The 25,218-nt window shown below is 44.5% G+C and overlaps 1 protein-coding gene across 2 annotated transcripts in view; it reads left to right on the forward strand.

Annotated features, from left to right (window-relative positions):
- The first annotated feature begins 2,139 nt into the window (after positions 1–2,139).
- The window catches only part of DOT1L (DOT1 like histone lysine methyltransferase), a 1,510,259-nt gene continuing 1,487,180 nt past the window's right edge, over positions 2,140–25,218 (forward strand). Inside the window, exon 1 of one of the 2 annotated variants that reach the window (XM_069649513.1) lies at positions 2,140–2,675. In XM_069649513.1, coding sequence (XP_069505614.1) covers positions 2,595–2,675 — 81 coding nt within the window. In that variant the 5' untranslated portion in view covers positions 2,140–2,594. The remainder of the gene's footprint in view (positions 2,676–25,218) is intronic. The other variant, XM_069649515.1, reaches the window with a different exon arrangement.

Below are 25,218 nucleotides of genomic sequence, written 5' to 3' on the forward strand. Positions count from 1 at the left end.
CCATGTGATTGGCCACAAGCAGTCTGTGGCCAATCACATAAAGGTGTGGGCAGAGACACAGGCACTGCATGATATGCCATATTAGTTGCCCGTACAGCACTTTTGCAAACCTCTGGGTACTTCAAGGCACTCATGAGGAACAGAAAATGCGGCACATGCACAGACAACCTGCATTCTGGCATCAGCCTGCTCTGAACCAGAGTCATCAGGACAGGCGCAGGACTGCTCAGAGAGAAAATGCGGGACAACGCTGGCTCAATGTATGCATTAATAGTTGTTTTAGTAATGTTTTGTAACGCGGCTCATGCAGAGGATTCTGTTTCACAGTCCTGGCAGGCAACCAGAGGCTAGATAGGAGCAGGGGTGGACACACTTTCCTCAAGGCAAAATCAGCTAGCAAAGCAGAGTTTCAGGATTGAAACTCTGAATTTTGCGCACTGGTAAAACATGAGATATTTGCCACTACCAGCAAACTGGCAATAAGCCACACAGCCATGTTTCCTCATAATCAGACATTGCTCTGGGTTCAGAAGTTGCAGAGCTGCTCTAAAAAAAAAGCAGGAAACCTGTCCAGTCTTTTGGATGTTTAAAATATTTATGTATATTATCCTTTTTACATGACAGTATTTTTTTTTAGATATTGTTAACTTTTCCTGTATGAGTTGAACCCACAGGATCCTTTAAGGTGAGGTAACAGTATCCAAGATGGATGGGAATGCAGATCTTACTCATACATCAATAATCAGACCGATTCAGGAAGTTGGCAAAATCAAGGCTGTTTTATGAACAATTATCTAAAACAGAGAGTACAACAGACATCAACGGACGTTCGCTCAAGTCTCTTAATGATTTTCATGAAAAAACATCCTTATATGACGTCATACTACTACGTGGCAAAAATAAGAAAACCTCATCTTTAACTGGATTCTTTAACTGAATTTCATAGGTTTTTAGTAGCGCAACTTAACCATAACGTTCCTTTAATACGTTTTTTTCACTGAATATATATATATATATAGTGATGCATCGCCTGCAGTCGATTCACTACATAGCCAGCCTTATGATTACTTTGTCTACTTGCATTACTGCGTCTGTACATTTGTAAAATGGCTTGCTTTTTCTTTAGTGTTTCTCCGCACGTGCAATCTTCATTTTGCCCACAAATGTTGCTTACTTCATTGCTTTGTGATCAGATTCTGTAAGGACTGTATTCTTTTTTCAGTCTCATCTCTTCTAGGTGTACCACATTCATGTGACATCACCAATCTTTCCTTTCATTCATTTTCACACGTCTTCCAGTACTTCCTTCAGAAGACCTTCATTTCTTTGTGGATACATATAGGGTTTTCTCAATGGATACCTTGTTTCAAGGACTGTTGCCATACAGGTTCCCTTACTGGTATTGCACGTTACAATTTCCGGTTGCCAACAATAGGAGTCTTGGGCTATGAATTGTTTTCATACATGTTGTTTAGGTCACAGTATTTGGCTTGTAGTCGCACAAGTGGGCGGGGCGTTGCATGACGTCAATTCCAGGGTTTTCTTTTAAAAATGTAGGCAGGTATGGAAACAAATTTCTCTTAATAAAAACACTCGCACGTGTAAGATGTTCAACATGTCGTTTGAGCGAAGTTATAAAGTACATCAATTTAGGATATCAAACAATTTTGCAGGAGGCATTTAGAACTCTACTAGACCGATGTTCCTTGCATATCTCCAATCTTCTGCTCTGTAGAAGGCTGAACGTTCCCATCCGTTCTACTTGTACAACAGACCGCTAAGTTAGGAAAGATTTGGTGTCCCGACTACGAACTAGCAAAATGACCACATCGTGGGGTTTCCAATCAGCTGGGCCACAGTTATAGTTAGAATATGCTTGCTCAATGCGCTCATCCACCTTACTCGACCAGGCGGCGGAGATTGGGGAAGCTCAGTCAGTGAGTCCACTTCGTTTCGTTACCCTCTCGGACCTACAGCTGGAGTAGCCCAACTGTTCCGCAAACCAGAGTGCAGGAGCCAAGGATACACCGGCTCAGCCAAGTGGAGCACCCTCTTCAGCTAAGTTTCACTACCTCCCCACCTCGCATGCCCAAAGCTGCATTCCCAGTGACGTCTTTGGCGGGGCCATGCGAGGATATCTAGCAGGAATAGTTTATTTATTTTGAACTGGCAGTCATCGGATCCCCCTCTTATTCGGAAAAGAGATGGTTTGGTCCATGGCCCGGACTCATTGTGCTCCAGCTTCTCACGCCGGTTTCAAGATGGCGTCGGGGAGCCGCCGATTGTAAGAGGCGGAGAAGTGTTGGGGGGGGGGAGGAGGACAGCCAGAAGGAGGAGCGTGAATCAGGGAATCCCCCTCTATCCCGGTGTGTCCGAGTGTGCGGCCCCTCCCCCCCGTGTGTGTGTGTGAGTAAGCGTGTGAGCTCAACCCTCCCTTTTTGTGTGTGTACGAACCAGCCCCCCCTGCCCGGTGTCTCCGCGGTCCCTCCCTGTGTGTGAGCGCGCGCCCCCCCAAGCCCCCGGTCCCCGCCACAATTTGGTTGTGAGCTCAGGCAACCCCTACCCCTTAACCTCAGTATTATGGTGCTGGCGAGATGGGTGAGAAGCTGGAACTGAAGCTTAAGTCTCCGGTGGGAGCCGAGCCTTCCCTCTACCCTTGGCCACTGCCTGTCTATGTGAGTACCAAAAGGAATTGGGATTGTGTTTTGGGGGAGATTATGGGAATTGTTTGTGCTTGCTCCATTTGGTGCACTCTGTGGCTGAACGAGCCAAGGGTCCCCTGTGGCACAGATACAGTGAGGGGATCAACAGTACGAAAACATTGTGTTTTGTGTGTATGCATCTTGAAAGTGTTTTGCATTTTGTTGGGTAAGTGTATTCTTTTGTGGTGTCCGAGTTGAGGGCGAGTACGGTGTGTTCCGGGGTTTTCACCTTGGATAACCCGAGTAGTAAGGGCTTCATGATGGAAGTGAATCTTTTGACGGAAGGGTTGAATCGTCTTGCGAAATCGATAGGACAAACTGCAAAATGAGGTTGTTTATTTTTGGGTCAAGCCTAGGGTACCTGGATTGGTACGTTTTTATTGGTAAGCGGAAATAAGGGTTTTGCTGAGCTGCTGTTCTGTGAGTGGGGTGGTATTTATGGGAGCGCTCGCTGGCGGGCAGGTTATTGTAATTGGACTTTGAACATCAGTGACGAAGTACAAACTCATTTTTGTTACGAAAACACATGTTTAAATAACGACACCTTTCCTTCTTGGGGTTGGTTGGACAATCACTCAGCCAGCCCTTCCTACAGGACGCTAGCTGCCGGAACATGGCAGTTGCTGCTGTTTGTTTCGTTTTAAAGAAACAGCATCAGTTTATATCATGATCGTGCACTACTACCACACATGCTCACGCGCGCCTGCGGCTGCGTACGTGCTGTGGGAAATCAGCCCACTCAGCATATGTGTTTATTCCAGTTCAGATCCCAAGTAAGCTGCAGCATTCTGTAAACACGCTTTGCCCCCTGCTATTCATTCCCGATTACTGTACTCTTTTATACTGTGATGCCGAGCAGCCATGAACGTTTCTTTTGATTAGATGGGGGGGCAGGGGGGAACAGTACATTTTATATCTGAAAACCCTCACCTCTCGTATGTTTAGATGTGTTTTGGCGAAGTTGTGGCCGGCTGGCTGGGAAATCGTGATGTTTCATAGTTCTCAAACCACACACTTTCGTACAGATCTGCACAGCCCACGTGTCGGCTTATTTCGTCACTGAATCATATTTCAGAACTCTCCTCTTAAACTTGTGTTCTACTTAATTTTTAACTAAGAAACTTTTTTAAATACCATCGGAGTACTTGTGTTCTGTGCAGTTTTCCTGTATGTGTGGTTCGAGAGAGTGTGAGAATCGCATTCTATATCGGATACATGATGTGTAAAAACACATTACCGATTTTCTTTGGCCACATTAACTTGGTGTGAGTGCAGTTGTATGGAATAATCTGGAGCACATGAGGCATCATGAATGGGAGAACGTAAACTTTCTTCCGTATCATTATGACATTATTGGTTTGTGGAATTTACTGAGCTTTCGGTACACATCTATCCAACTAGTCTGGGTGCTGTAAGGAGTATCTCAACTGACCTGATCATGCTCCTTCCTACTTACCGACACACGAACAGTCCTTACTTTGTCATCTTAAAGACTTGATAAACTGCTTTTATTTGAAATGTACACTGGAGTTTACTTGTGTCCTAAAAAGTGTGTAGCGGCTGTCATCGATTGTAAACGTTACCCAGCTTTGTTTTCTTGGGGAGGACACGTGAACGTATTCCTTTGTATGCATGGCAGTGTAAACATTACTTATCTGCCAAAGGGAAGTGCTGGTCAGTCTCACGGGTAATGCAACAAGGCCGTTTTGGATGGCCCTCTTGCTTTTTTTGTTTAATATACATTAAAGAGTAGATTCTTAAATGTGTGCTATCATGCTGTTTGTACTAGAATATTGTCTGTCAGTATTTACAAGGATGGAGCACATGTCATATATGCATTAATTATTTTCTGCTGTATGTTTGTCCGTTTATATTGTAATCTCGGCACAATTTATTCAGTGTACTATTTTACCTATTTCAGATTCGCTCTAAACTGTTGACATATATTGGGTCCAGTGCGTTGGTACGGACTGAATGGTTATTGACGTCTATGCTTTTCGCGTGTATTTTCAGAAAATGGCACGTTGTGGTTTCTTTTGCGCACTGGCCATGAACCGCATCTATTTTTAGCCTGTCCTGCCAGTTTAGACAAGGCGCCTGTCTAATGTTGAGCCCTCCTCCTCCTTGGTATAGGCTTCTTGTAGTCTTTGATTGGCTAGCCTGACATACTTAGGGGGTGGGTGATACGGGGAGGCGTGAGAGGGAGGAACGGTTTTTTTGTTGCACTGTAAATACGTCAAAACTGTGTGTGTGTATCTATATCACACCGTTGTTTAGTACGGCGATTTTTCCAGAAGTGTCCGAGCTCCTTCCTGTCTCCGGTTGTATTTGACAGATTGCATAAAGCTTACTTTTCAAAATTACTTTTTGGCTAAATAATGGTTGGATGTACTTTAGATATGTCGTGTATTACGAGAATGTAGTTCCCAGACTTTGGTTCCACTGTCTACTCCTAAACTGAGATTAATGCGTGCTAATTGATGTTGCTTTGTAATGGGTGTTTACAAATGTAACCGTTCTGACGTCGAAGGTGTATGCATTTTCCGATATTACTTTTGAAACTCTTTCCCTCCCTTGCACTTTGGCAACATGACGCAGCGTGGCCTTGTGGTCTCAGAGCTGCCATTAACGCTATGTTGTCAGCAAATCGGTTCTCTGTTTCAGGTCACTTGGTGCTTTGGCTTCCAGCGTGCAGGAGGTTTCAAAGCTGCACCTGAGATGTTTGCCAGTCACTGCCTGCTCGAAAACTAGCGATCATAACTTGTTGGAGTTTTCGTCTATTCACATGCATGCTTTTGCCCACGTACGAAGCCGACAATTCTTGGTATAGCCCAAATGTGCACGGGAAATGTTTGCAAATACAATATTTGTAGCCGATCTAAGAACTATATGCTAACTATTTCATCATGCCCATTAATGTACTTATAATGCCAATATAATTGCACAGGCTTTAAATGGCTCGGAGCTGTGGAGTGCGACTTTGTGGCCGAGCCTATAAATCGAGCAAGGGACAATTCTGTAGAAACAAGTTTGTAGTGCCTCGGAGCAACCCAGTTCATACATTGATAGGAGTTGGGCATAACTTTGCTATCTATGGTACATGTATAGATGCAAGGTATTTGGTCTGGTAGTGAGAGCGTGGGATTAATTGTCATAAGAGGGCATAACACAAGTATATAATTTAACTTTTTCAATGTTACGTCTGATGCATGGCATCGGATCTGGCAAGTAATTTGGGATAATTCGAGGAAGCTAGGCTTCTTCAAGGAGAGAAGGTGCTGACCAAGGAAGAGTGTTTGGAGTCCATCAGTGGCACATGTCGGTGCTCAGTTTCAAATGTATTGGGTTTTACTATGCATTTGCACAAAACGTGTTGGCTTTATTTACAATCTGTTCAGGGCACCATACACGCTTACGTGACTTGCTTGTTACACAATCGCAATTTATTTTGAAAGGTAAGACTATCAGTTTCAAGTGCTTATGACATTTTAGTATTTTTTTTTTTTTGTTTTTTGTGTAATGCGCTGGGCAGACACACATCTGCACACGGCAGTGGTGAGCAAGAAACGTCGCTTACTGGCTTCAAAATCAATTTGTAAGGTACAACTTCCTGCGTGGGATACTGTTTACGCTCCACAATCTGGTGATGCATCAAAACTGTTACTTTCAATTGTGTTTATGGTCGATATCAAACCTTATACAATCAAAATAATGTTTTTGCTTATCGGTGTAATCAGCACCGTCATGTTAAATTATGCTCTTGTGGCTCAGTATTCTATGAAATGTAGCAAGTATAAAAATGCAATTTGTGGCCCGTCATTACTTTTTTTTTTATTTTTGTTGCTTGCGTGCCATTTCATGTGGTATTCATTTTTGTCATATACCTCGTTGTTTGGATTATGGTAGTAATGAAGTTTGATGCAAAGCCACATGTTGAAATTAAGCTGCTAGATGGAGCTGGGTATCGGTCATAGGTGTGAGCAGAAGATACTTCTGGGTAAGGAGGATGAACCCGTAGAACGGGTCCTTTAAGACGAGGCAACAGTATCTGGGCTGAATGGGGGATGCAGATCTTACTCGCACATCAATAATCAGACTGACTTAAGAAGTTGGCAAAAGGGTAAGCTGTTTTAATTACACCTTTTTTAAAACGGAGTACAACGGATGCCGCACAGACTTATCTTGACATAATTCATATAGAACGTTGCCTTTATACTAATGTGCCATGAGTAAAAGCAGGTGGATCCAGCTATCCCCTACCTCGCGCCCACCCTCTGGAATTCCCTACCTCCCACCATCCGTGGCGAGGACTCCCTCACCACCTTCCGCAAAACACTGAAAACTACCCTCTTCACATAAGGACCGACGCAGCAGCACGAATACTTATCATTTATGTTTGTAATATACGACCAAATGCAATATTTGTAACAACAGTAGGATTTCTTGTACTATTCATAATGTGTCAACAATCGGTATCATGTGTACCATGTAACTAAGTTATTGCAAGTAACAGTGCCTCAATGCCCCTGGGCTGCTTGCGCACTATATACATTTAAATAAATACTAAATATTTGTCATGAGTGACATTAGGGTACGTGGCAAAATAAGGAAACGTACTCATGATTATAGTCGGTCAACGGGGGCCATCTACACATACTTATTATGGGATACAGGGATGTGATTGGATTTCTAAGGTCAGGTGGGAAGCTAAGCCCATCCCAAGTGCAAGTTCTCTTCCGTGTCATGAAAATATACAACATACTATTGGCTTTTCAAAATATAGGGCTCCTTAATACGAGGCCCTCTATAATTGGTTGGCACGCTTGTACCCTTCTGGAAGATTCCACTCGCTAGCAGCACGCAACTGGGACTCCAGGTGTTGGGGTTAGGGGGGTTTGGCCTAGTTATGCTTCCCACCCAATTAGCCCAACATCCTTCATCACTCCTGCGATCTGCCATTCAATTAATGTTTGAACTAGGCCTTGCAGAGGCTCACTGCGCCTGAGAATAAAGGGGAGTGAAGCATGGTCTTATCTTCTGGTCTCGGCGTAGCTCGCTCCAAAGTCTATTCTCATCCGACCATGTGACTGGAGACCACATTTTTGAGCTCTTAGTTGTATTTCAATACCATTAAATGAAGTCTTGGCACCCTGAATGGTTTTCATTACACCTCCAAACAGGAGCTGAGCTTACTTCTCACGTTTTTTTATTCTTAGGAGCTGAGCTTACTTCACATTTTTTTATCTTCTTGAGTACATAACTAGGCTCTCGGCAGCCCCGACTCATGACACTGGACCAGGTAAGCCTTTCTTGAATCTTCCTTCACCGTCGGCTATTTTCCTACTGCAACACACTTCCAGCCCTTTCATTCACGGGGTCCAAGTGTGCTTTGTAGAACATCCAGATTCTATATATTCCTTTGTATATACATTGGCTCATCGCCGCAATCTATTCACTACATAGCCAGCCTCATGATTACTTAGTCTACTTGCATTACTGCGTCTGCACAAGTGTAAAATGGTTTTGCATTTTCAACAGTGCTTCTCCGCACATGCAATCGTCATTTCAGGAGTCAAATGTTACATACCTTTTGTCATCAGCTTCTTTAAGGTCTATATTCTACTTTGATCTCTTCTGTGTGCGTCACCTCAACTTCACGTGACGTCACCAGTTCTTTTATTCATTTTCACACTTCTTCCGGAACTTCCTTCAGAAGGTCATCATTTCTTTGTGGATACATGTATGGTTTTCTCAATGGATACCTTGTTTCAAGGACTTTTCGCGGTATTGGTTCTCTCGCTGGTATTGCAGATATCATAATTTCCGTTTGCCAACATATAGGCAGAATGGGGCCGGAACTTCCGGTACTGGTACTTGGCTCCTCCTCTACAACAAGCTAATATATAGTTTCCACAAATCTAAATCCCGCATTAAATGCAAACTTTTTGTTCATTCATGACCAATTTTACTGTAAATATCTTGTATAGATTTCCTAATGAGCCTTTTTATACACATTCCCCACGGAGGGTTAATGTCTTAAAGGTATGTTTGTGTGGCATTAGGTTGTATCCATCCATCCATAAAGGATCTTAAATGATACAACCAGGAGCTAAGTGATGCCATTTTGATCTTATCCATTGCATTTACAATAGTTTATTATGGATGGCATACGCCTTCTCCCCCCCAACATTGTTTTTACCGGTTTAAAAAAGAATGTTCTATCCTCCATATGCTAAATGCTCTAAAATCATTGTGGCGTTAACGCCCTGTTACAAGGGCTGGAAGGGGGGGTGGGTAATGGCCTGGCGGCCCACATTAACGGCCCAATCGATGACATCGGTTAACGGCTTTGTGCTGGTTTCCATTGTAGAATACCTCCTGAGCCAGTCGAGTGCTTGGAATGCAGTTTACAGTTTCTGCTTTGGTTTAGTCCTCATTCTGACTCTAGTAGCGCCCTACCATCATTTGCTTTTATTTTTTTAGTTGCACAACTCCATTTAATAATAGCCTTATAGACCTCAGAAGCAGTTGTTTGCTTGGGAATATGACCAGTCTCCCCAATGTACAGTCTTCTGCTTCACCTCAGGCAATACCATGGGGGCAAGTCATTACCCTGCAATCGTGTACCCTCCCAAAGTCTTAAGTCCTATTACATTCAATAGATTGTGTCTCTGGTCACAGAAGGTACAGGATAATTTGCCTTTTTTAATAGTTTGAAGTAACCTTTTACTGTGTTGGGGATTACGGGAGTGTTGGAGAATTCATCCAGCGCCTTAAACGTGCGCACAAAATGCAAGATGCAAAAGTCACCATGAAAAGGCACACAGCATATAGAAGCAAGTAACCACATCTAAAGAAGGCTTTCCTGCATAGGCCCAACCAGGCACTAGTAGTCATGCTTTATTAAGCCATAATGCATAAACACTATAGATGAACATAACTGTGTATCCTTAACAGATAAAGCATCATTTAACATTAGTTAGGAAACAGAAGTATTCATAACAATAATGAATGATCACCTTTTATATTAGCTGAATACACAGTACATGTAGGCCCCAAGATCTATTTGGCTACACCTGAAGTATGTAACTCCTCAGCAGAGATCTACCAGACCCTTGCAGAGAGACGCACACGTTTCAAGTTGCAACTTGCCAAAAGCTGAATGCTGTGCAGTGATTGGTTAAGGCAAGGGGGTCGGCCATCTTCCCAGGCCTAAGATGCGGTAGTGAGGTCATGAAAGGGAAACAAAAATACCAGACCCAGGAGCTAAAGGACAAGACACTGCACACTGATTGATAAAAGCACATTAGCTTAGCAGGATTCCCAAGCCCATATTTCAAAAGAGATTAAACATTATACGTTCCTAGGCAGAAAATCCCAACGTATCATAGTGAAGGTCACAAGTGAAGTGCAAAAGTATAGATGTCCAGGTGGAATGGGAATGACCACAGTGCAACACTGCCCTCTGTAGGCTAAATCACACTAACGGAGCTCCAATTGCTAGAAGTCCTGCAAGCCCCATTACCCAGGAGATGGAATCAATGATTTTTTTGTTTTTACAGAAGCTCACACATCACTTAGTGTGTATACAATAGTAATGCAAACAACTTTATGAAATCACAAGCCAAATAAGCACATATTCATGTATTCCTGTCATTGCAAGAGAATGAAGTTGGCAAGCGGCTAAGCGCACTGCGAGGGGTCAAAAGCAGGACAGATGAAATCGGAAGGAAGGACAAGCAAGCCATGTTGCCAATGACGAGTTCCACAGTGGGCTGATGAGTAGTTCACAATGGTAAGAAAGGTAAGATGTTGCCAATATGCTGGTAAAATAAGAGTGGGGTACCTACACTAGTGAAGTCCGTACTCTCTGCCCATGGCAAAGGGCGCGAGGCAGAGAACAGAAAAAGTTGTAGAGTTGTGATTTTCTTTTGTATATATTTTTGCATATATACAACCTCTCTCCCTGGCTTTTCAATCAGTATCTGGCACTCCTTGCCCACCGCATCGCCGCTCTCTGCCCCCACTTTCAGTGCTATGCGGACGATACCCAGCTCATTTTCAGGCTACCCTCGGCCTCCTCCTCTCCTTCCCTCACTTCCGACTGTCTGTCTGCTATCCAGGAATGGTGTGCCGCCAATGACCTCTGCCTTAACGCCAGTAAGACTGAGATTCTACTCATCAGCACACCCACTCCCTCCTTTCCTGCAGCTCTCTGGCCGGCCTCCCTTGGCCCTCTTCCTGCCCCTACCTGCAAAGCTAAAAACCTCGGGGTCATCTTCGACTCCACACTCTCCTTCTCTCCTCATATTTCTGACGTCTCTAAGAAGTCACACTACCAGCTGCACCTCCTCAGAGGTATTCTTCCCTTCCTCTCCTTCCCCCAGAAGCTCACTGTCTCCCGAGCCCTGGTTCTCTCAAGGCTGGACTACTGTAACAGCCTCTATCTTAATCTGCCTGCCTCCACTCTCCGCCCTCTGCAACTTATCCAGAACAGAACTGCGAGACTTGTCCTTGGCCTCAAGCCCAGGGACCGTATCTCTCCAGGACTGAAATCTCTTCACTGGCTCCCAGTGGCTGCGAGGATTAAGTTCAAAACCCTCTGCATTGTCCACAAGGCCTTCTGGGGCCTGGGGCCACAATACCCTCAACTCTCTCTTCCTAAATATCTGCCTTCACGAGCCCTTCGCTCATCCGTCTCCAACTCCCTCATGGTCAGCCGCTTCTCGAAGCAACGAGCTGGGGGTAGATCTCTCTCCGCAGCAGGGGCCTCCCTCTGGAACAGCCTTCCTGCCTCCCTGAAACTTGAGGAGAACCATCTCCGGTTCCGGAAGCACCTCAAAACCTTCCTCTTCGCTTCTGCCTTCTCTCTCCCTCTCCCCTGCTAAACCTGCTAAACTCCCCACTGAAGTTTGCACTAAACCTGCATCTGGGCCACTCTGTGACCTCGGTCCAGGGCCCAGCCACTCTCCACTTGCACTGCCTCCCTGGCTCCCCCTGCACTGTGGGACTGTCACTGCATCCCTACAGCCCCCTTCCCAGCACTTGCTCTGCACTTACCTCGCACTTGCCACCAGCTGGCCCTTTTATTATTATTTTATTACGCCACTTACCTTGTACTGCACTTTCCCCCCCACCTCCTCCCCCTGCACTTTCTCCTTTTCCCCTTACCTCTGCACTTGCGCGATCTGAATGACACCTGGCCTAGTAGGATCGTTTGTCTGTCTTCCCCTTGTTTCCCCCCCTCCCTGCCTCGTCGCGCCTTGAAACACTTGTGTATAGGCGCGTTACAAATACCATATCATATCATATCATATATTGGTGAATAATCAAACAATTGTTTATCTTGGGCGGGGAAATGCTTGTGGTGGACATTGCTTTTGGGAGAGGTGTAGTTTTGGGAATGTCTGGTTATGTGCAGGAGCACATTGTGACTTTGTGTTCTGGTGTTGGGTTTTCGTGTTGAATTTTACATTTTGTGGTTTTCGAAGCACGTGAGGGGTGCGCCATAGGTGGGTGGCCTTTTGAGGTACCGGTGAAAGCATTTTTTTTATTTATTTATTTTTTGTGCAAAAGTTACACTGATCAGTTGTATTTTGTTGTATAGAAGATAAAGGAGTACTCCATTATATGATATGATATGATATGATAAGGCATTTGTAACGCGCCTATACACAAGTGTTTCAAGGCGCGACGAGGCAGGGGGGGGGAGCAAGGGGAGACAGACAACGATCTTACTAGGCCAGGTGTCATTCAGATCGCGCAAGTGCAAGGGTAGAGGGGAAGGGAAAAGTGCATGGGGGAAAGGGAGAGGGGAAAGTGCAGTACAGGGTTATAAGCATACAGGATAAATAACAAGGGCCAGCTGGTGGCAAGTGCGAGGTAAGTGCAGACAAGTGCTGGGAAGGGGGGCTGTATGGATACAGACACAGTCCCGTAGTGCAGGGGTTGCCGTGGAGGCAGTGCAGGGGAGAGTGGCTGGGCCGAGAACGGTGAATGGCCCAGTTGCAGATTCAGTGCAGTTTCAGTAGTATTAGCAGGGGAGAGGGGGAGAGAAAGCTGAGGCAAAGAGGAAGGTTTTGAGGTGCTTCCGGAACCGGAGGTGGTTCTCCTCAAGTTTCAGGGAGGTAGGAAGGCTGTTCCAGAGGGAGGCCCCATTAGAACACGTGTGAAGAGTTACCAACTTATATAGAAAAGATAGTAAAATATAATTATGAATGAACAGAAGGAAACCTTTTTACTGCTTGGCCAGCCGAGGCCACGCATGACAAAAGCATAATAGAACACACTTATATGTTAATGGTGTTTTTTAATTTTTTTTATAACTCTGTTTATTGAATTTTAACAACATAACATAGAGAAACGTACATGAATCAGCGGTATACTCGTTGAAGGCAATTATCCATAGCAACAGGGCCCGTAAGGCCGAGGACCGTAAGACATCAATAGGACAAGGCAGGCAAACAATGCTAGCAGCGTTACCGGTGTACCCCCACCCGCGGGGCTCATTGAGCATCTAGCCATTTACCCCATATTTTTTCGAATTTGCGGGGACAGCCCCTTGCATTATAGATCCGGCGCTCTAAGGTTGCGCACCTGTCCAACTCATTACTTCAACGGTTCAGGCTCTGTGGCTCGGCAGATCCCCAATTGGCCGCAATAAGTCTTTTGCCTGCCCCCAATGCAATTGCCAAAAACATTTTCTCATATTTGGACAGGTCTACTTCACCCCCAATGCCCAAGAGTATCATCTTGGGGTCCCTAGGGATTGGTGTCGCCAGGGCGGCTGAGATTGTGTTGACACAGCCCACCCAGAAGGCCTGTATCGCTTGACAGTCCCATATCTTATGGTAGAAGGTGGCGGGTTCAGTTTTGCACCGGACACATGTCCCGTCTTCTATTCCACCCCATCTGGCCATTGCAGTGCGTGAGTGGTATGAAAGATGGAGAATCCTCAACTGTATTAGTCTGAGCTTGGATTCCAATTTCTCTGGGGGACATTAACGCCTCCACCCAATCTTCAGGTGCCAGGGGGCCCAGATCCCTTTCCCACTTTGCCTTTAGCCTGTCGAGTTGTGTAGCCCCGAATGAGTTAAGGGCCTGATAGAGAGTGGAAGTGACCCTAGAGGAGATGTGCTGTGGAAGGATATTGGTCTCGATGCGAGAGCAGGGAGGTACGACCGTAGTGTCGGGGAATTGGGTGCGGATGGCGTGGGACAGTTGCGCATGCCGAAACCGGTCCATGGGTGCAAGGCCGAATTGTTCGCGCATGGTCTCAAAGCTCAGGAGGCGACCCTCTTGTATCACGTGTGCTAATGTGTGTATTCCTTTTGCCAGCCAGTGACCGAAGGAGCCCATTTTCACTAGTTCTGAGAGGAGCGCATTGTGCCATATGGGTTGCGACAGTGTTGGCTGTTCTTCCCAGCCGATTAGTTTGTGTGCGGCTCGCCATGCGTGCCGGATGTGGTGGGTCATTTTGGGCTGCACCGGGAGTTGATCGTGGGTGGCGTAGAGGATTTGGAGCAGTGTTAGCGGGGACATGGTCTCCAGCTCTATACGGGTGTGTGGGAGTGTGGGATCCGCGTGGATCCAGTCATTCACCACCCCTATCTGTGTGGCCAGGTAATAGGTGCGTATGCAGGGTAAACCGATGCCTCCCTCCCACACCGATCTCTGGAGCGTATCAAGGGCAATCCTGGATTGTTTCCCGCCCCATAGCAGTGTGCGCAGGTTCTTGTCAATGAGTGCAAATGTTTCTCGAGGGATGGGGAATGGGGCATTTTGGAGGACATACAATAGTCTGAGAAGGGTCGTCATTTTGAATAATGCGGTCCGGCCCATTAGCGATAGGGGAAGAGATTGCCAATGGGGGGTGTCTCTGTTGAACCGCTCTAACTGGTTGTATATTAAGCCGGGGGAACCCATCAAGCGTCGGGTCGAGCCGTATACCCAGGTATTTGAGTTCCCTGATAGAGACGTGATATGGGCAGGTATCCGGGATCGCCGACTCGCCACCCTGAATCGGGAAGAAGATGGTTTTGGCATCATTAACCTTCAGGCCTGCATAGTACTGATATTCCCTGAGTATGAGGGAGACCACCGGGCACGAGATACTCTGGTTACTGAGGTATAAGAGCAGGTCATCCGCATAGAGTGAAAGGCGGTCTTCTCCCCCTCCCGGCCAGACGAAACCAGTTCCAGTTGGTGTTAGCCCTAAGCTCAATCGCTAGCGGCTCGATGGCAAGGAGGAAGAGGAGTGGAGACAGCGGGCATCCCTGTCTCGTGCCCCGACCCAGGGGGAATGGTTTGGAGGACCTGCCGTTCACCCTCACCGTGGCCTCCGGGGATGCATATAAAAGTTTTACCCAGGATATAAATGTCTGCCCCAGGTTCATCCTAGCCATGATCTCCCACAAAGCATCCCACCCCACAGAGTCAAAGGCTTTTTCGAAGTTCACCGCCATGAGGGCGAGTCGGGCTGGTATTTCCTTTGCCCTGGACAGCGCCAATTGGACTCTGCGTAAGTTCATCCTAGTTGATTTATTGGGCATAAAACCACTGGTCTGGGTGGACGAGGGTCTCGATCACTTGCAGCAGTCTGTCAGCGAGTGTTTTGGCGAGAACCTTCGCTTCGCCATTGATCAAGGATATCGGACGATAGGAGGCGCATTCCTCCGGGGGTTTCCCAGGCTTATGTATGACAACTATGCATGCCTTCCTGAGGTCTGGGGGAAGTGCTCCTAGTTCCTTGCTGCGTAGAAACATGCGGTGCATGTGGGCAGGTAGCATGCCACCGAGGCATTTCCACGTTTCAGTTGGGAACCCATTGGGGCCCGGAGTTTTCCCGGGTTGGAGTTGCGCCAGTGCATCTTGTACCTCGGTGTCAGTGATGTCAGCATTCAGGAGATCAGATTGGTGTTGAGGGAGTATCGGAATCTCGATGTGGTCGAGGCATCGAGAGGGTCCAACTGATGGATTCCCAATGGGTGGGGTATAAAGATTTTTGTAATAGGTGGCAAATGCCTTGACGATATCCGAGTCTTCTGTCAACAATGTCCCATCCAGAGATCTGATTGCCCTTACGTGTACCCTGCTTTGAACACATCTCTCCAACCAGGCCAGAGTCTTGTTAGCTTTGTCCCCGCCCCTTGTCCTCTCCCTTGCACTTCACCTTGCACTTCTATTGTCACACTTGCACGATCCAAATGATACAAGGCCTAATAGGATTGTTTGTCTTGACCTTCCTATGCCCTACTTCCTTTGTCTTTTGGCACCTAGAAACACTTGTGTACAGGCACGTTATAAATGCCTTATCATAATTCAAAGACATGTCCCCTGGAACACTATCGCAGAAACATCAACTTGGGTCTCTCCTTCCTACTTTTGTAGGCACTAGTACCTGGACATGAGTCCGAGAGCAGGTGCTCAATTCTGTCAGGCGGTACTGAAGAACATCTTCAGCTAAAGTTCCAAATATAACCTTCAACCCCCCTGGGGAAAGAGTGCAAGTGAATCTCCCACAAGTATGGAGGAAATGGGACAGGAAATGGGAGTAAGGAAAAGTTACTCACTGTATTGACTATTGTACTCCTAGTCCATAGTCCTCTTTCCTCCATATGACCTCCCACCATCCCCCTGAAAATACCTTAGCTGATCAGTTACAGCCCCATGATGAAGCACCATTAACTGGTGGCTAGGATGTATGGGACATGTAGTCTAAAACATCTGGAGAGCGAAAGGTAGCAAATCGCTGTTTTACGCAAACACCATTGAAGACTTTGGTTTATGTCTCGTGATTGGTAGGACTTTCTCCACAATGTTTGCCAGAGGTGAAGATGGAGAAGTTATCAAGGGATAATTTAACACTGGATTGTAGATCCCCCCCCCTTGAACTATCCAAAATATATGTGCGGTAGCCTCATAAGAGGAAAGTGGTATTGTAAGTTAGTGAGATCTTGGAGATTCGCTTGTTAGAAATAACAGCACAAAGTCCGTCCTGAAGTGGTCCAATGAAAATAAAGAACCGAGACTACACTAAGGACAACTTCACTATGTACAGCAGAAAATCAAATTGATGCAGAATGCCAGACTTTGAGGGTAAGGTTGCAGAAAAGACTTGATTAGCTTGCTATCTAAATTTGTATGGAGTATCCTCCATGAGTTCTAGGGATTTTATTGCAGAAAAATAAAGCACTCGCCCCACAGTCAAGCTCAAGAATTGGCAATGTTAAAATCATTGATTTGTGTAGGTGTTTGCTAAGTACTGCCATATTAGTTCTACCTGGCCAAACCCTGGTTCTGTAAAGTCGGTGCAGTGTCAATCTAATACCTATCCACAAAGTGTTGGCTTTGCTAATAATTGTTTTTAACAAGACTTAACTGCAAGGTGCAGATGAATTGAGGCCTGCTGAAGACCGATCCCCTGCATGGTCACTCGTTGCATTTCGGTATTACCCGAATTGTTCGTTTGCAATTGTTCGAATGCACAATTGACCGAATTTAAAGGGTCACAATTGACCGCACATATATATCTATCTATATCTCGCTTTGGTAATATATATAGAAGGGTTTGGGGCGGGTTTGGGTTGGGTGGGGAGTTGCGGGGGTTTCCCCCCGCATATACGTTACAATTGACCTTCACAATTCAGTCAATTGTGAAAAGGTCAATTGTAATTCGAGCAATTGTCAAACGAACAATTTGTATACATCCTGCATTTCCACACGTCCCTTGTCACTTTGGTGTGGTCTGCCCCAGCAAACTCCATCTCGGCTCTTCCCCACATTTGCCTTTCCCCGCCTGCCCTGCGGCTCAAATGTTCTACAGACCTACAGGGGATTAAGCACAAGAATGTTTTGCACCTCCCTCTTTATGAAGCTTTTATTTGCATTTCGCTTCCTGCTTGGTCTGTAGAGACACTTTGACATTTTTATGACACCAGAAACTAATATACAGCAGCGGTTATGCCAGTAACCTAGTCTTCTTAGAAATAACAGTAGCATTCCCTATATAGCACAATGTCGTGTTACTGAATCATAGAACTAGTTGAGAGATTTCCAGGAGACAGGAAGGGTGGGTAATTGGTTAGAATGGCCATTGGTGATGGGTTGTTAAATAACCATAGAACGGTTACAGGCTGTGTTGCTCATCGCATCACATCTTTCGCCCATCTGAAATCCTATGTAATAGTTTTGGCTCATAGGAGGAACTTAAGCACCACAACTGAATATTTATTGGGAAGGATGAATGCAAGCAAGCATAGATGTATTTTCTGGGCATCTTTTCTGAGATTCACTACAAGTAATAATATCACCTACAGGGTCTCCAGGCAATAGTGTGCTGTTCAAATGAGTTGACCTGATATGCAAGCTGATCACTAAAAGATAATCTGCAGATGATGTACAGTTTAGGAAAACAATGCATTTTGTATCCCTGGCTGCTTTAACCTGTAGGGACTAGTATCATTACCTTTTTGGGTCTCACTGAAGGTAATGTTTGGTGTTCAGGCCGGATCTTAAAATTGGGTCTCTCGTCCAAGGGATAGGGTATTGCACCTGACTGTGGTGGAAGAGATCCTATTGTGCAGGGCTTTACAACATTTGGCTCGCCAGATGTTTTGTTTGGAACCCCATGATATCTTACTATTGACTATGTATGCGCAGCTGATAGTTGTCTGAAGCATCTGTGGAGCCAAAGTTTGCAGATCTCGTCTATAGCTAAATCAAGTAGTCTTGAACACTCGCCAGTCTAATATCTCAAATTGCTCTGAAGGAAGAAAAACCTTAAGTCACCAGTTTAGCAGTGGTTTAGGAAGTGAGAGTTGGGCACAAGGGTTTTATGTTAAGACATTTTTATAGAAAAACGTATTGGTTGAAAAAACGCCTCTAGCCTGATTTCCTAAAGAATAACTTCCCTACCTAAAAAAACCAAGGATCTGCCTGTGTCTGGATGTCAGTAATTGAAAAGCTGTCCTTGTGTCCAAAACAACCTTTCCTGAACCTCGCACTTATAAACAAACAACAAAAGATGTAAGTTTATGTCTTTAACTTGATGTTCGAAATTATCAAAATGACTCAAATGGAAATGGTCTCTTGAATCCAGAAGGGTGTTCCTTTCCCCTGGATTCTTAAACAGAATGGTAAAATATCTTGTTAGCTAAAATTTCCTCTGTGTCTTTAAACAGACCCACACATTTCTTGTTTAACTAAAACTTCTGTTCAAGCTAAAATTCTGTAAAGGTCTTTTTGTAAGACCTCAGCCAGGGATCGTTGTAATACCTCAATTGCCGCTAAACTCACTTGCCATGACTACTTTGTATGTTTCAGTTCCTTGATATGCCACAATAGCATACACCATGTAGTGCTAGTTATATCTATCTGTGGTGTTACTTCATTCAATTATTTTTGCTCAATCTTCTTCACCACATTGGCATTTCATGTATTTATGCTTGATTGGAATTTGCTTTTAAACTTTTCCTTGACTGCATTCAAACAAACTTTATCCTTGTATATCTTCTGCGTCAAACATTCTTCTGATTGGGTGTTGAGTGTGTACTTTGCTTTTGCTGCATTAGCACTCTTTTACCATTCAATCACTCTTTGGCTCTGTTATCGGAACGCCTCGGGGTCCTCAGTTCCCTTGGGTGGATTCATCTTCGTTGCTCATAACTTTCTGTTGTGGCTTCTTCCTCTGCGTTCTAGTTCGGAGTATGCAAACGCCTCTCCTATATCCAGCGCGGCTCCATAGTCGCCTGCCAGCTTTTCCACGCGGCCCAGAATGAAGATGGCTGTCTGGTCGAACGGCCCGGCCCAGGCTCCAAGAGCTTCTGCACTGCTCTGGCTTCTCCACGCCCTTGCTCGCTTGCACGCAGCATCTCTTCCTTGGTAGCCTTTTCTGCTTCACCAGCCTTCTTGTCGAGTCCCTCTTTAAAAAGCCTTTGCGTGGATAACTGTTCCTTTCTGCGCAGCTTGCTGCACTTACCCTTCTGGGTATTTCAATATGGCTGCCATTTTTAAATGTCAATTCAGAACGTGAAAACTTAAATAACCTTGTGTTTTAAAATTAACCAGTGGAGTCAGTGTGCTGTAGACGGAGGATTTGCTATGCAGGGGTAATCTAACAAGATCTTCTTTTTCTGACGGAAGATTATTTACTAAACTGAATGAATACCATGATAAATGTTATGATTCATAAGTAAACTGTCCAGAAGTTACATGGTCTGTGTGGAATTGAAGTGGACAGTGATGATCCTGGTGTTAATGACCCTTGTTTGCAACTGGTAAGATTTAAAGCTATTATCATGGGACATCCGTGGGAGCACCAATCGGCTGTCAAATGTTGACATCTGGTCACTTCTAAGAGGGTCTGTTTTTTTTTTTTCTTCATGAAACCTGGCTTATTACCCTGCCTGTATTCAATGTTTTTCAAGTTTTTTCCCAGTCAGCCAAGCAGAGCAAAGTCTGACGGCATGCTGGGGGCCTGATCATTGCTATCCACAGTCGTCTTGAGTTATCTGCTGAAGAACTTCCTAATTTCTATATGGCGTATTGGCAGTTGCTCTTTCCAGGCCAGACCGCTCACTCCATGTACTATTGATCAATATTTATTGTCGGAGAGGTGATATGATTTCCTTCAAACTGTTATGGATTGTATAGCACTGTGACAAAATAACTGTGGTCCCGTAATCTTTGCTGGAGAGCTGAATGTCTACTGTTTTCAGCCAGATTTAGACTTTGAGCCGTGGGATATTTCATCGGGTTTGGTTGCTACAGATTTTAAATCTCAAGCTGCCAGGAAATGGTTTCTGGCAATGTCATACTTGGGGATTCTTTTAATAAGTAGCAGGATGGGGGGGGGGGCAATCAAAGTAGTCAGCAAAGTTTGTATCGGAGCAATAGTGCATCTGTTTTGGATTATATATGTGTAGCTCACATTTCTGACTTTAAAATATTGAACAATACCTGGAGCAATCAGTGTTCTGAAGATTCACTTTAGAATACCACTAAAAAACAAGAAAAAAGGTCGATGGCCCTAAAAATGTGAAGGTAAATGCACAGGAAAATTCCCTGTGCTGGTCACTTCACAATATTGGGATTTTGAATGATAAGTTGAAGTGGGCTATGAAACGCTCTACGTTTGAGTAGAAAATTGAGGCTTTTAATGTAGAGCATTTTGACATGTCAATTAAGAATCTTATGGATGGTGTTAAAGGAACTGTTTTTGACTTTATATCTGTATAAAAACGATCTGGAAGGCGGACCATTAGGGAAATTAATAGTGCATATGAATCAAGGGAAATACAGCTGATTAAATACAAACAAGTGAAGGAGATATAAAAATCTCTGAAAATCAAGATGTGCACCAATAATGCAGAGATGCTGAAAACCTGCTTCGATTCTTATTAAAAAAGATATTAGTGCATTTTGGTCCCTAGTGAATGGAAAAAAATCTGTATTCCCCAAGGGCGGAGAATCTGAATCCCGTAAAACTTTATACTCAGAATATGATGGTTACTGACTGCTTTATTCGTATTGAAGTTGATAAGAAATCTCAAGTACTTCTGGTTCTAACAGGCTTACAAATAATACTCTAAAGGCTGGCTGTTCAATTCTCTGGGCAAATGCCTCAACAATCCTCTTTAGGAGTATTGTAACCCTTGGTATATTCCCGAAGTCTTGGGACACAGCCTATGTTGTACCTATTCGTAAGAGGTGTGCAAAATCCGATCCTAAAAACATCTGCCCTATCCCTCCGATGGAGGCGGATAGTAAGAAGTTTGCATCCCTTTTGATCTGACATTTGGGCCTCTCCTGTACATCGATTACATAAACTACAAACAGGCTTTCGTAAAGGCCACTCAACCAACCTTAATGGGCTTCCAAGAAATTGCTTGCTTAGATCTTTCTAGTTGCACCCATGTGGCTTCAATGGATCGCTCTGCAGCTTTTGATAGTGTGGACTGCAGAAGGCTCTGTTGGAAATTAGATTCTTGAGTACTTCTGAACAGTCTATTGAAGTTACTTATGGGTCTGTATGAGAACTCTGGCATTTGAGTTTGACTAGACAGAGAGGGTGCCGTGTCTAGAAGAATTTTGTCAAAAACAGGCCTGAGGCAGAGGTGTGTTCCGGCCCCATGCCTCTTTAATTTGTACATGCCAAATACTCATTAATATTGGATATTTGCAGCGTTTATCACTCCGAAGCTGGGCGAACAGAAGATTCCATGGGTATCACTTCCTGCTGTTTGATCATTCTTGGTTTGGATTGAGAAGACTACTGCAATCCCTCTCAGTTTATGCAGAGGACAATGGCCTCCATATAAATCCATCCAAAACTAAGATCTTGGCTTTGCCAAGGAGCAGGAAACATGGGAATTCTGTATGGTCCTTTGAAAACCCCACGCTCCAATCCACTGCTAGTATGGTTTATTTGGGATACCGTTTGTCTGCCCAGCCAGTGTTTCAGAATGTACATCAGGTGCTGATTTAGAAGACGGCGCTTCTAGCCAATCCCAAGGGTAGTGCGTAACTGAAAATGTGGGCGATTTCTTTTCGATTAAACCAGCAAATAATTTTTGAGGGGGAAGGTAGTTCCCAAGATCAAATATGGGTTGGAATTGGACACAGATGTAGCTCTCAAATGGCTTGATCCTCTAGAAGCTATGATATGGAGGTGGCTGTTTGGCATCCCAGATGTAGTTCCCCTTGCTGCAATAAGATACGAGATTGGTATGCTCTCTCTGAGCGCTCGCTTGTTTTGGAACCTGCTGACACTTCATCGTAACATGTTCTTTTCCGGGCTCCTTATATGATCAAATGAAATACTGCATGAATTTGAAATGTTCTGAGGGTGGTACTCCTAATTTTGTGGCAAAATTGAGGATGATAGGCGAAAGCCTTCTGTGCAAATTGAGTATGACTCTGGAGATCTTGCTTACCAATCCAGTTAAAGTCTAAAACCTGTTCTATGATAGAGATTGGATATAGACTATTGAAAGCTTTCATGACTATCCCTCTATGAATCACTTAGCTTATGAATAAAGAGGGATAGTATCACCCTTTTTATTGCAATTCCCTAATACCCTTTGTAGATCAATCCTTTTGAGCTTTCGATGCAACCTGTTGCCAACCAAGGAAGTTCTTTTGAGGCGGGGGTAAGAAACCACCTTCGGAAGTAATATGCATATTTTGTAAGAAAGAAAGTGGATACAATTGAAACTACTAAGCTTTTGGTTGTGCATTGTCCCTCATTGAATATTCAGAGGACGAGCTATTTGGGGAAAATGTTTTCATTTATTCATTACAGTGATGAAGAAAATCTCTGGTGGCGCTGTTTGTACAGCAACACTGATAGGCTAGCAGTGGCCGCGTTTTTAAAATCAATTTTTAAAATCAATCTTACAAATATTTCTAATTAATGCTTGTTAGTGATTTGTTTTTGCACATTTTATTTAATACAAAACTCAGTGTTTGTGGATTTTAGTAATTCTTGGTTGAACTTTATAATGCGGATTTATTTAATTTATTTTTTATACCCAGTGTACTCTTAATATTGTGAAGTGTTTGACGTTTGATGATTTTCTGTGAAGAATGTCATTTTATCTAGGAATGTTTGTGTTGTATTAACATTTTTTATTCTCCTGAAATTGCTGTTTTGGATGTTACTTTTTTGTAAAGATTTTTTCTAAACTATATGCAATAAAGAAAAAAACGGCCCTGCTCTTTACTGGTGTATAGAAACTAGTCTGCATGTTCCAGTTCAAGGTCTTGTCATCTTGGATAAACTCCATTGTCCTTGTCACAGTACTCAAGTGGTTATGGGAGTTGGAGTCCATAACTTTCTTTGGGCTTTTAACTCCTAGGTGGTTCTTCTCACGGATTACACAAAAAGGTACTTAATGATCAAAAGATGTTGTGTGAGTTGTGGTATTTTGGGTGAAAGATGAAAACCTGACTAACATGGCATAGGCCATTAAGAACCTGGTTATCAGAAGGTCTTCATCATGGGAAAGGACGGAAACAATGTAAATCCTCCAATGAAGTCCTGACCGCTCCCCGGTAGTAGTCTCCTCCCATGTGCTTCTCCTTATAATACTGCTCACATGGTCTGAATCAGGTAGCCGCATCTGTCCCCTGGCCACATGGGAGGTCACTGCCGGGAAATATGTGATGACTCCATGGGATTCATCACAGAACTAACAACAAACTTGAGGGCTGGAGCTTCTGTTTAATGAGTAAGGGTGAGTAGGATCTTTGGAGCAGATTGTTGATGAGCTGTGTGTGCTACATAGGGGACTGCCTGTAAAAGGACTTATGAGGGTGTCTCAGCCTTATTCATAGCATTTGTGTAACGCCTAGACCCAACGGTATCACAGCGTTTGTACATAGAGAGGTAAAACATACACAAGGAAACACCCAGGAGTATAGTGCCGTATTGGTTGGATAAACAGGTTTTCACCAGTCTCTTAAAGGTGGGGTAGCAATGTTAATTTCTAATGGTGGGAGGTAGTGTGGAGGCTGCGACGCGGAAGCTTGCGCCTCCCGCTCTGGATTTTTCAAAGCATTGTTTGACCAGCGAGATACAATTGGAGTATCGTTGAGGACATGGGTGAAGTTTGAGTGATCCCATTGTTCAGGTAGTGAGGAGCCCCTTTGTAGATGCACCAGTGATTCAAAGTCAGGGTTTTGAAAATGATGCAAGCTTTGATGGGAATTCAGTGTACTTTACTCTTGGAAGCTGAGATGTGGTTGGAGCGGTGCAGGCCCAATGCTGCATGCAAGGCCTTACTTTGGAGCTTGGCATGGTTGGATGCCGATGTGCCCATGAGGAGGGCATTACAATAGTCCAACTTGATGATTATTGCTCTTGCCAGCATGATGCAGTTATTCAGCAGGAGAAATGGTCTACTCAAGGAGAGGAGTTTGGTGTGTAGGATGTGTATGAAGCCAGGGATTATGTGCTTGGTCATGGAAAGTTCAGTGTCCAAGTAGAATCAGAGTTTTTCTTTGTTTGAGGGCTGAGATTGTGGTACCATCGTGTGGGGGGAACCGAGGCGTAGGCTGCGTCTAGCCTTTTGAGGCGGTAGGGGGTTTCTACAATGAGAAGTTGTTGTGTCATCATTGATAGAGATTATGGGTGGACATCCAATTTTGGATAGTGCTGTTAACCCTGCTAATACTGACAACATACTCAGTGGTTGCAGGTAAGGGGGATGAGGATTTGGGTGTCGGTGTAAATGATAGCAAGGTAGTCCAGGATATCAAATGTCTTGATACAAGTGTTGAGTGTGGGTGACATGCAGAGGAGCCTTGTGGAACCCCCAGGGGAACAGGGATAGGGCCAGCTGATGCGTTGTCAATGATAAATTGTTAAAGGGGGATCACAGAGGAATGATTTGACCCAGGCGAAGTGTCATTTGAGAATTGAAAGTGCCTAACGAGGTGCTGACTGAGTTTGTGGTTAACCAGATCAAACGCTGCAGACAAGTCGAAGATTATAGCGAAGGTCCCAGAGTCCCGA

Source organism: Ambystoma mexicanum, chromosome 1p, assembly GCF_040938575.1.
Source record: "Ambystoma mexicanum isolate Mex_15411 chromosome 1p, UKY_AmexF1_1, whole genome shotgun sequence".
NCBI classification, from domain to species: domain Eukaryota; kingdom Metazoa; phylum Chordata; class Amphibia; order Caudata; family Ambystomatidae; genus Ambystoma; species Ambystoma mexicanum.